Raw genomic sequence first — 12,975 nt, 5'->3', positions numbered from 1 at the left:
AATAAAATACCAGGTGAGTTTTCGCGCGAAAACATGATATCTTCACACGTGAAAAGATCACTGTTGCTATGGTTACATATAAAAATCGCGCCTTTCGATGACTTTCGTATCTCTGCGCGGCCATGTAATATCCTCTATATATGTGAATGTATATCTTTGTAACTTAGACCATTGCTTATATTGTCCAGATAAGTGCAAGGGACATTTCTCTTATCTCTTTCGTCTTGCTGCACTGTGTTACCTGAAAACTACATTTCTCTTGGCCAACCAGAATGAACGTATTTTTCCACGTATTCTATTAAAAATCCTACACAAACTTACGTTTAATAGCCTCCTTCATAATTCTATCTGCAAGTTGTTTGGGACTTTCCTTGGCTTGGGATTGTAAGCTGTTCTTTTTCCTGGGCGATAATCGACGCAGTTCTCCGGGATCTGACTCGTTTCCCATGGCAACAGTGATTACCTTGATTCGCATTTCATGTAATTCGTCCGCGATGGGTATCAATCTTCTTTTGTCTCCAGTCGCTTTGCTATCGGTTATAACAACCAATACATCGCGTCGTTCGGGTATTTCGCCACTGAATAAATCCCTTGCGTTCTCCAGGGCAGCTGTCAAATCAGACCCACCGCTCCCACGTTGAACCATCTTGACAAAGCTTTTTAATTGTTCACCATCCTTGAATCTCTCCGTCAGTTGGATTCGAGACACTGCAGTGTCACCGTACACAATCAATCCATAGGTTATATTCCTTTGCCCGTATGAGTCAATAACGGAGGTGATGGTCTGTGTCATTCGCTCGAAATTTTGCTTGGCAGATTTGGCGTTTGCATTGATCGCAAAAACAAGGTTCAGTGGTTCTATCGCTGTGAAAGGAAAAAAAAGGGAACTCTTGAAGTTGAGAGAAACACCACTGCACCGGAAAACGAGAAGAAACATGTAATTATTCTCTAAATAATAATCGTGATCTAATCGGCCAACCTGACAGTCCGATTTTAAAACTCCACTCCATCTACCCCCTCCCCCACATCTTTGAATTTCGTTCGTGTAGGGCAATGGGCCATTTCCGAGTTGCTGTTAGTCTCGGTTTCGTAGTGAGTCTTGGTGCTCAACTATTGTACGGGAAATGAGTTTGATTTGCATAAGAATACGCAACTAATTTCCATTTGAATGGTTGTGCACCAGGACTCGCTTTGAAACTGAGGAATGCAGCAACTCGGAAATTGGCTATACTTAGAAGGAGAATTGGACAAATGGGATGTGCCAAATTTTCCCGTTTACAATAATTTAAACTGAAACAATGCATTTGTGAACCTTGTGCTCTTGAAACAGTCTTTATATGTCTGTTTTGTGGTTCTTGCTTTTTCTTTCTTACCAGACTTTGTTTATTTCCTTTTAGCGTGTGTAACACTCCAAAATATTTTTTGTAATCTTCCACCATTACAACGCAGTGGCATTAACAGAACCTTAAAAACCAAGTTCGTATCCGTACCTCGACACAATTCTTTGGTTAGATTCCTCAAGCTCCCTGCGAGTCGATCAAACGAAGATAGCTTCATGACATTTTCCGAATTATTCATGGCGATACTCCGTAGTTCATTACTGTCCACTCCACCTCCAACACCAACAGCCATTACATGAACTCCCTTCGCCTGCAATCAGTATTTGAAAAGATGATTAAGCTGATGACAGCGAGGGTCATCGAGGCACCTTTTATCATTCTTAGACCACTCTTATTACGTACGATCTTAACTCCACAACGCAGTTACCCTCGTAAATTTCCCAGAAAATAGAACTTTTGCAAGGAATACAGGGGTGGATAAGAGAGGATATTTTTAAAAAAACATTGAATAGAAATAGGTAATATGAAGGCCAACTAGAAAACCCGATGGTTGACATGGTCTTCGCTCTCAGCTGTTTATACATATCTCAGGGCTCAAAACTTGCATTTTCAACTGGATTTTTACCCTTTGCGACTATAGTTTTCACCTCCGTTCTTTCGAAATAAATGGGTTAGCAGTTGCCACTTTGCCGCTACGTTTGCTGAAGTAAATAGAGGAATGAAAAATTTATTTTCTTCCTCGCCACGAATTTTCTTTCAATCATAATCTGAAGATAATTTAGCTGCCATTTTCAGCGGTTTCTTTACTCACAAGCGTTGCGGGCTCATATTTTGTTCTGTTAAATCGCTGGCAACACAATACAACGCGATGACTTTGCAACTAAACCTTGTGAAATTGCGTCTAAATTTTCGTGTCCTGTTTTACATTGCGACGCGCCTTACCGCGGCCACCTAACAATGTTTTTTAAAACTTATACGCCAATCAGGGTGTGCGAATTTGATTGTCAGTCAACCCTCCTTACAAAGTTCGCACGGTTGTAAGTTGAACACCGTTGAATAGGTTGTTTGAGTTGACGTACTTACACGTAGTTGTCAAATGTGAAAGTTTGTTGGATGATCACGGTAAGGCGCGTAGCACTGTAAATTTCGAGTCCTGTTAAACTAGTCAGAAGTGTGGCATCGTGTGTCCAAGTTTGATGCTTTTCGGCCGAACAGAGACCAAGTTACGGACTTTAAAACATAGTTGAAGATTCATATAAAAGTCTCTAATTTTGAGTCTGCGTCTCCCAAAACCATATAAACTCTTTAAAATCTTTATCAGATTTGGGACAACCGTAAAATCCTGTCATGGACCTACTCTTTGGAAATAGTTGAGGTGAAAATCACTTTGCTTGCCTATTTCTATGAATATTAGAGAAATAGTCAAAAATTTTAAGAGTTTATACGGTTTTGGGAGACGCCGCCTCAAAATTAGAGATGTTTGTACAGATTTTTAAGTAGTGTTTAAAAAACGAGCAGCAGTGTTTTATCTGAAATGGGACTGAAATCAAAGCCGCCACTGACCGAGGTTTTCAGAATGATATAGATTACCAGGGATAAAGGTTCATACACGTGAGGTTTTATCGATTTTTTGATAGGCAGTTAGCCTCATAAATTATGAATGAGTTTTTGAACTGTTTTAAAGTTCGTACCTTGGTTTTAGTTCGACCTAAGAGCATCAAACTTGGACAAATGGCCAATCTAAATGTTATCTTTCATGTGATGGTGTCATTCAATGTGCCATTTCCGAGTTGCTGTTTGTCTCGGTTTCGAAGTGAGTCTTGGTGGTCAACTATTGTAAGGGAAATGAGTTTGATTTGCATAAGAATACGCAACTCATTTCCATTTCAATGGTTGTGCACCAGGACTCGCTTTGAAACTGAGGCATGCAGCAACTCGGAAATGGGCTATTTATCGATTGGTTCAAATTTGAAACTCTCCCCAGTTCCCTGCACCTTTCCAGAATGACCTATTATAGATGATAAAAGTTAGCCTATTCAGCGCGCGACAAATTGCTCATTTGCTCATTTATTGTAAAATAAACGAACTGAAGTAATCACAAGAGCGATTGAAAAACTTCCAATTTTAACTTTTTCGTTAATATCGCCGTCGAAGACCGTAAGATCGCCAATAAAAGAAAAGAACTGCGCAGAACTATAAAACAAGACAAACTTACCTTCAAAGATTCAAGAACACCGGAGAAAGGTTGAGATCCCTCGCTGGATTTACCATTGGTAACAACAATTAAGAACTTTGGAACGTCTTTCCTCGCCCCACCCCTATCAGTAAACAACTTTGTATTTGCCAGTGTCAATGCCTTGTCCATTCTCGTGAGCCCTGGGTCATATTTTCTGTCCACGATCTTCTGTTTGAGTAACAAAGGGTTGTAAAATGACGAGTTCGCAAAATCGAAGTCAAGGACAGGATCTTGCTTGAACGAAATCAGTCCAAAGTGAGTTCCTTCTTCGGACACATCGAAATAATCGGTGAACTTAGCAAGAGCAACTTTCAGGGTCTCAAAGTTGTTCCATCCAACAGTTCGTGACGAATCCATTATGATCGCAATGTCCATAGCGTGACCACATGCTACAAAATATGAAAAAAAGGGCAAATTGACTTCAAAGAGTGGCTATTCGTCCACATAATTCAGACAAAAAAAGTAAAACAGGACTACCGGGAAAAAACTCAAGTTTTCAAGTTTTTAAGTTTTCAAGTTTTATTTATTTACAAGAAACAGTTTAAGTTGTTACTAATCGTGGCAAGCCAGACTGTACACGAAATTATTTAGACAATTTTTTTTCTATTATTACATACAACAACAACATGTAAACATTAATTACTCTTTGGACAGCGAAATAGAAAAATCCTAAGCATAACCATGAATCAAATTCAGGACACATTTGGGTAATAGAGAATTGCTCTCATCACTGCTCCGTGAAGTTCAAATAGTTTTTTTTGACGTGCAGTTAAAAAGAAGGGCTCTGTTTTAATTTGACAATTAAGAGGACGTAATAGTCTACGAGCTGCGTGAATAGGAACGGGTGAATAAGCCAACTGCTTCTTCAGTTTTCTACCTCACGAACTGACTTACTGACTGACTGACTGACTGACTGATTGATTGATTGATTGATTGATTGATTGACTGACTGATTGATTGACTGAGACTGACTGACTGACGAACTGACTGACTTACAGACTGACTGACTGACTGACTGATTGATTGATTGATTGATTGACTGACTGACTGATTGATTGATTGACTGAGACTGACTGACTGACGAACTGACTGACTTACAGACTGACTGACTGACTGACTGACTGACTGATTGATTGATTGATTGATTGATTGACTGACTGATTGATTGACTGAGACTGACTGACTGACGAACTGACTGACTTACAGACTGACTGACTGACTGACTGATTGATTGATTGATTGATTGATTGATTGACTGACTGACTGATTGATTGATTGACTGAGACTGACTGACTGATGAACTGACTGACTTACAGACTGACTGACTGACTGACTGACTGACTGACTGACTGATTGATTGATTGATTGATTGATTGATTGACTGACTGACTGACTGATTGATTGACTGATTCTGACGGACTGAATAACTAACTGACTGACTGACTAACTCTATAACAAGAAGTAAACAAGAAATACAGGTGGCCGACTGTGCGAAGGTGACTATGTTATTATCAAGTACAAATATTAAATTGTTTCTGTCAATAATTTCACTGTTTTGGTGCTAAGTTCTTACCTCCACAAGGTTTGTAATCGGCTAAGGTCAGATCTCGGCTTTTCTGGCAGGCACTAGCCTTGAGAACACATTCATTGCTGTAATCCAGTCCATCTGATCCACACACGGGCTCTTCAACTTGAGCGCACTGGTCATTGCATGCACATTCAGTTCTTCCATCGTCATATGAAACACACTGTGAGAAGTGTTCGCAAACCTTTTTCTCGCATGGATCTAAAACGTTTAGAGAAGCATATAACGCTTGAGGTACTATCTACGGATCAAACAACACTCAGGGTGCAGGGATGGCGCAGTGGCGATAGCACTCGCCTCCCACCAATGTGGCCCGGGCCAGAAAACCATGACCCGGAGCCTACAGCTCCCATATTGGGCCTATGTAACGGCATTTTTACAGACCGATCTATTTTTAGACTATCTTTTCCGGAAAAAAACAAAGGCAGTTCCGGTTCGGTGACCCTATGACGTCAGCTTAATTTCTTGTAATTGGTCATCGGGCTCATGTGAGAGTCTCATTCGCGGGAAATTCAATGTAAAAATAAATCGGTCTGTGAAAACGCCGTTACACGAACACAGTAGAGTTGTAGGCTCCGGGTCATGGGTTCCTGCCCGGGTTCGATTCCCAGACTCTGCGTCATATGGGCGTTGAGTTTGTTGGTTCTCTACTCCGTGCCGAGAGGTTTTCCTCCGGGGACTCCGGTATTCCTCTCTCCTCAAAAACCAACATTTGATTTGATTTAAGTTAATTTGTTGATTTCAGTTTACAGTGTCCCCAATTAGTGCTCCAGCGCTAGAAGACTAGACACTTCAATAAAGTTCCTTTCCTAAACGTGACACTAAAAAAGCAATGAATATTCGCAGTTGTTGTAGAAGGTAAATCTCCGTTATTGTCAACGGTAAAACCTCTCTACTACACACACAAACTTCATTTAGCAGGAAACTGTTGTTATCTGGACTAAGTCTAATGACCCATCCGAACAAGTCATCGGAAGTTCGTAAGTTCGACTCCTTCAGTGGAGCACTCGGATTTTTCCCGAGTATCCCCGAGTCTCTATTGAACACGAGCATCCGAACTAGTCATCGAAAGTTCGTAAGTTCGACTCCTGCAGTGGAGCACTCGGATTTTTCCCGAGTATCCCCGAGTCTCTATTGAACACGAGCATCCGAACTAGTCATCGAAAGTTCGTAAGTTTGACTCCTGCAGTGGAGCACTCGGATTTTTCCCGAGTATCCCCGAGTCTCTATTGAACACGAGCATCCGAACTAGTCATCGAAAGTTCGTAAGTTCAATTCCTGCAGTGGAGCACTCGGAATTTTCCCAAGTATCTCCGAGTCTTTATTGAATACGAGCATCCGAACTAGTCATCGGAAGTTCGTAAGTTCGACTCCTGCAGTGAAGCACTCGGATTTTAACCCGAGTATGGCCAAGCAATAGAGGATGACGTAAGGGAACGGATCCCCTATACATGGGCCTTTTCCAATGGGAGATTTTTTCTAAAATGTAGTTTAAGCTACGCAGCTATTTTTAGAGAGGCACCTGATTGGCCAGTTGTAATGACGTAATGAAATTTTAAATATACGCGTTATTGGGAACGAAAACTTCAAATAGGTTTGCGAAACTACATAATAGATTTCAAAAAAACTATTATGGGGTATAGGGATCCGTTCCCTTACCTAATCCTCTCTTGGCCCAAGTCAACCAGAAAAAATACGTCTCCTCCAAAACTCAAAAATTTTGTGAAACGGCGCAGTGTGATTACCGTGTCGAATTCTTGTTGGTTCGAAACCTGGCTCTACAATCGTCTTGTTTTAATAGAGAGGAAACGTTTATCCAAAATTTTTCTTTCACCCAGGTGGATAAATGACGGCCGTCAAATACCACTCAGCATAGTATCTGTGAGTAGTGTCTTAAAATAAATTACCTTTTATTATCACTTCATACACTTTTGGCACTAAAGATGGCAGATCTCCATCAACTGAAAAGTCAAACACGTATTCTTCGCCAGAACTGAACTGTGTCCATTTCCGCTTATCTGCTGTCTTCCCCACGGAAACTGCCGCGATCTTAATTCCTTTTTGAATCAGCGGTGATGAGGCATCTCGCAGATCTGTATCTAAGTCATCCACCCTATCCCCCGTCAGTACAATCAAAGCTTTTATCGCGTAAGATCTCAACGGTTTTGGATCTCCAAACGCTTCACGTTGCGCGCTGGTCAAAGCACGTTCCACAACACCGCCCAAGCTGAGACGCATTTTGTCGACTTTGTCCTTGAGGTCGTCCGTATCGTAGTTAGTAAATTCTTCAAGAATCTCGCTTCTTCCATAATTGATAAAAGTAACGTGAACGCCTGATGCAGAGGCTGAGTAAGTATCCAGGAACTGTTTGATAAAGTTCTTTTGTTTTTGGAACGTGCTTGGAGAGATCCCCGCTGCGCCACCCAAGGCGAACACCAGATCTATTGGTTTCTCTGTTGAAGAAGTGATATTATTAATGTAATCAATAAGTTATTGACTGAGGGCCTCTTTACACGAGCCCGGGTTGGACACCGACTCGGGTCAGTTCAGCGTCGAATTTTACGTTTACACGAGCCCGGGCTGGGTGAGGGTTGGGTCATTCTCGGCTGACCCGGGTCAGTTCCTTTTTCGCTGGGTTGAAAGGGCAGGTGACTACTTGCCAGTGAGGAAAATGGCGGACGAACCATGCAATCATCAATTGGTGTTAACGTTATCAGCCATTTTGGTACAGGCTGCGCATGGGCGAGAACGCTGAATCGCAAAAAAAGTGATGTTCAAACAATCCCGGGTCAGATACGCCAGTGTTTACATGAAGAAATTGAAGAAATTTCAACCCTTTCTAGCCGGGTCAACCCGAGTCTTGAGAAGGGTTACCCGGCAAGGGGAGCTGACCCGGTTTGACTACTGTTTTCATGTAAACGCTTATAAACATTTGACTGCAAAAGGGCTACCCGCCGCGGTGATTCAACCCGGGGTAAAAAGCAACCCGGGCTCGTGTAAAGAGGCCCTGACTGGATGACTCACTGAGGCCCCGTCCACACGTATCCGGTGAATTCGCAGGCGAATCCGCAACTTTTTGAATACGCTCTCCAGAGTGGATATGCTTGAATTCGATATAAATCCGGAACCGTGTGGACGCCAAATCCGGAATTCTTTTTTTATCCGGATGACGTAACAAGATCGAGCCCAGTTCCTTACCGTGAAACAAATTCTCAAGATGGCTGCTGAGGGCTTCATGGCGCATGCTCTGTTACCTCTGTTTCCTTGAGGAGCCCTAAGCACTAGAGTGAATTCGGATACGTTTCGGATACGTGTGGACGGGCAAATTTGATTTGAATACGCTACCTGTGGATGGAAATATTTTGAATCCGGAAAGAAAAAGTCAAGCGGATTCAAAAATATCAGGATACGCCTGACTAACTGACAGACAAAGGGATAAAAAACCACCACAGCTCAAAACCATCACAGTGGGAAAGGATAATATGACTTACGTATGCAGAGCCCCGCATGAAGCACTCTAACCGCGTGATACCGCTTGCACGCTTCAGAGGTCAGATGACAAATGTTATCGTATGTAAGACCATCTGTCCCGCATACGCGGTTGCTAGAGTTCCCACAGGCTGCGCGTTCAGGACAGGTACATGTTGCAATTCCCGAAGACGGGAGAGTGCAATAGGAGTAGTATTTACAAGCCAGACTTTCGCATGAAGGATCTGCAAGAAAGAAAATTATTCCGTTTAAAGAGTCATGAGGGCGACAGCGTATACAATAGCAGGATCTCATGTACACCCTGATAAATTTCAATACCGTTAAAATGCAATCCTAAATTCCCATTCAGAATACTATTTTAGCCATTGTATCACACCTTTATTCCACCACTCAGATTTACAGATACACACTATCGTAAGCTTTTCACGATTATTCCATCTCGTTCACGTTGTCGAATGTGGGCGAGATATCATAAAAACAAATTGGTGCGAGCGGCTCAGAGCAAAAATAGAAAATGAAACATTGACATTCATGTGCTCACGTTGTCGTCCAAGCGTCAAATTCGATGATTGAACGTCGTTAATAAGGCCCGGGCAAGTTCGGCTTCAACGTACATTTGCTTCGACATCCGTTCGATTTCGTTGAACGACGTTGAACGATGTTGACTGCTGAGGTGGGCAAGCGGTTTCAACAGATCGTCAACATTTGATTCAACAAAGCTTCACGAGAGGCTCGGTATTCAGTCCCAGGCTGCAGCCGCGGTTGTTACTATGGATACCCATATGGATACCTCACTGAGAGACCAATTAGTGCGCACGCGCGTACTCAACAATGTTGGAAGAGGGGAGGGGAGGGTGGAAAACGGTTTCAACTTCATTCAACATTCGCGAAAACAAAAAGAAATGTTGAATGGTTGTTGAAGCAAAGTTTAAACGATTTTAAACTCATTCAATATCGATTGTAGTTTTCGTCGACATCGCCGCCATAGATTGTAAAATCCCTATTGACTGAACGAGTCTATTGTGATTGGCCGAAGTCATATCTTTGATTGGGTATAACAGCGTTTCATGATAAACCGCTTAATAATATACATGAAAAAAATTTAGCTCGTTTATCTGCTAATGGCACGGCAATTAATCCCAAACAGAGCGCAGAAAAGTGAAATTAGTGCAATTAAGTGAAATTCTTGCATTGATAGCCCTGGATGGCGCAATTTTTCCGTGATTGCGTGATACGCGTGCGTTGCTTCTGTTTAACCATTTCGAATTTTTTTCATTTATATTAGTAATCAGAAATCACATGAATTTTCCCGTGCAATTTGGAATAAATGAGCACTTGTAAAATTTCCAAATACCACAATTTGCACTCGCCTTACGGGCTCGTGCAATTTTGTTAGGCTTGAAGTTTTACTCGTGCTCATTTATTCCAAATTGCACTCGAAATCATGCGATTACCTATACAAATTGATCGAAACTTACCAGTAATACAACTTCCGTAGTGCCTGGGAACAATCCATTTCTGTTCTTTACAAGATGCCGCCTCCATCTCGTCCACGTTTTTATAGGACTTGTCGTCCGAACCGCAAATGGGCTTGTTTGCACTGCTGGTCACTGCGCTACACTGACACTTAACGTTATCGCCATTGACGCACTTAGAATAGAAGTTACAACGCGTCCATTCACAAGTATCAAAACCTACGAAAACACAACAACAGCTTGGATGAAGTAATGGCACTGATTAGTTTTCTTCAAAAATGGGAGATTACGAAGGCACTGTCCTGTGTCACCCTTTTAGAACAGTTTACTCAAGTCTAGTGAAGCTATGATCCTCGCAGTTATGAGCGCAATTTTTGCAATTGCATAAAGAAGCCTGAAAAATTCAGGACTTCAACGGGGTTTGAACCCGTGACCTCGCGATACCGGTGCGACGCTCTAACCAATTGAGCTATGAAGCCACTGACGTTGGGAGCTGGTCATTTGTGGGTTCCAATGTTCCCGTGAGGAATGAATCAACGATGAAATGATATATGAAATGGATCATGTATGAACTGCGGATATGAAATCAAGTGAAGCTATGATCTTCGCAGTTATGAGCGCAATTTTTGCAATTGCATAAACAAGCCTGAAAAATTCAGGACTTCCCCGTTGAAGGCTTCACTTGATTTCATATCCGCAGTTCATATATGATCCATTTCATACATCATTTCATCTTTAATGTTAAGTCTAATATTAGATCCTAGAGTTCAAGACCCAAATTGAAAACATACTGTGAATTCGCCAGTTTCGAAACGAGCGGGAAAGGCCCAGGAAAACGAAGTAACACTACCTAAAAACTGGTTTGCTGGATCACTCAAGTTCACCACGACAGGGTGGGTGTGGGGTGGGCACACTAAAGAGCAAGGTACCAACTTAAATGAGCCGTGAAGGGGACAGACAACGACGTCAGGAATTCTGTGCCCTAATTTTTCCGACAATGAGTGGGTTCTTTAATCTCCAACAATCTTATTTACAAACAAGAGTTTGAGAGACGACTAAAAATCCAAGATATTGAATTGAAAACTGCTTCTGTTGCCAGATACAGGTTTCCAACATTAGAAGGAAACCAAATTAGAGTTTAAAAAAATCGTTAAAGCCATGTGTATGTCCAGCTTTTCGTCAAATTCCTTCTTTGAAAGATCTTAAAACACCCACCGTTGATTCCCCTTCAGTTCACTTCAGTTTACTCCAGCTCCAATTTCAAAAACTGACTGACGCTGAAAGAGTTAACTTTTCATTTTTTTCCTTTTAATTAAACCTAACCGACTCTTTGCATTTGCAACCAGTCCCATGCGAGGGCGAGACAGGGCGTAGGCGAGTTTAAGACCCAAGAATTATGAGCGGAGGCTGGAGTTCTCGTGTTCAAGTGTCGCTATGACTTACCTGGCTACGTCTATAAATAGGCAACTGGTTTCCCTTTCATAAGTCGGATCTCTTAACGACTTATTTATTGTACATATTTCAATTAGTTGTTTCATCGGGCCTGAAAAGCCTCTCAAGGGAGCGGTCAATAAACCAAATCGGCTAACTTTAAAGGACGGTGCCTACTTATTACAAGGTATTTTTTCGCGGTTTACTGAATATGCGGGAAAAGCAGATCTTGTCAAGTGTTATTGAAATCCTAAAAGAAAATAGGGGGTAACCACGCATTTTTCGAAGATAATTAAGCAACAATATTTGTAAAAAGCTTTAAAATACAAAGCAATGTATGGCGTTCTTTTCCAAATTGCAGGTTAATTATCTCTGAAAATGCGTGGTTACCCACAATTTTCTTTTTGGATATCAAGAGCACTTGCTAAGTTCTGTTTTCTCCGCACAGTTTTGAACCACGCAAAAATACCCCTGTATTAATAAGCACCACCCATAGGAAACCCGAGTATCTCGAGATGCGCAGAATGTATGCGCAATAACAATAGTAGGCACCGTCCTTAAGCAATAAAACGTTTTGTTCCAGGTATTTGCATATCATTTAAGTGTGAATGCTACATTTTAATTCGCTTTTTTCACCAATCCCATAATACAATTTATTTTGGGGGGTTACTTGCATAAAAACAATGGATATCCAGTTCACTGAAGTCCCAGGAATAAATAACTTGTATTGTTCCCCCCAAAACGTATTGCATTACGGGATGCTGAAAATAGTTAATGCAAATACAATACACAAAGAATCTTAAGCGCGGGAGATTTGAATTGGGTACAACATTGAGTTAGCCAATTAAGTTAGATTGGCTATCAGATAGAGCGCGTTTCAATCGGGTGTCGTAAAACCAAACCCAAACTAATTACTTTGGCCAATCAAAAAGGACGGAGACAATCCAATAAACCAATCAAAACTCGAAGTAATTACACGTAGCCGATACAAAGCGCGGGAAAATGTGCACGCGATTGGTTTTGGTTTAACTCCTGATTGGTTGAAAAAGTGGCGCGAAAACTTTGAACCAATCACTGAGTGTAGATTGGCTATCAGATATGTCCAGAAACGCAAGTACTTAGATGCATGCCAATTTCAATAACCATCACCAAGTGTCCCCTAATTCTTCTACCGATCGCTCAAGTCTAAAAATACAGAAAATTAGGCCCAGTTCAAACGTCGAACTTTTCATGTACTCAAATGAAGCGAACCTAATTCATTCAGTAAAGTACAATTACGTTCGACCCATCATATTTGGGTCGACCCAAGAATTAAGTTCGAGTGGTCTACATGGGAAAATCTGCTGTGGAGCGACTTCGATTCAAACGTCCAACTTCTCATGTGACGAATAAAATGCATGCAGTTGTATAATTTATTTT

At 41.5% G+C, this 12,975-nt stretch overlaps 1 protein-coding gene across 1 annotated transcript in view; it reads right to left on the bottom strand.

Annotated features, from left to right (window-relative positions):
• LOC137996199 (uncharacterized) overlaps nt 1–12,975 on the bottom strand; it is a 260,410-nt gene that overhangs the window by 233,102 nt on the left and 14,333 nt on the right. Inside the window, exons 7-13 of the mRNA XM_068841623.1 lie at nt 10,129–10,344; nt 8,653–8,874; nt 7,069–7,614; nt 5,150–5,362; nt 3,556–3,965; nt 1,491–1,650; nt 322–864 (exon numbers count right to left, since the gene is read on the bottom strand). Coding sequence (XP_068697724.1) covers nt 322–864; nt 1,491–1,650; nt 3,556–3,965; nt 5,150–5,362; nt 7,069–7,614; nt 8,653–8,874; nt 10,129–10,344 — 2,310 coding nt within the window. The remainder of the gene's footprint in view (nt 1–321; nt 865–1,490; nt 1,651–3,555; nt 3,966–5,149; nt 5,363–7,068; nt 7,615–8,652; nt 8,875–10,128; nt 10,345–12,975) is intronic.

The sequence above is a fragment of the Montipora foliosa genome, chromosome 3 (genome assembly GCF_036669935.1).
Source record: "Montipora foliosa isolate CH-2021 chromosome 3, ASM3666993v2, whole genome shotgun sequence".
NCBI lineage: Eukaryota > Metazoa > Cnidaria > Anthozoa > Scleractinia > Acroporidae > Montipora > Montipora foliosa.
This window is presented reverse-complemented; position numbering and strand designations above follow the sequence as displayed.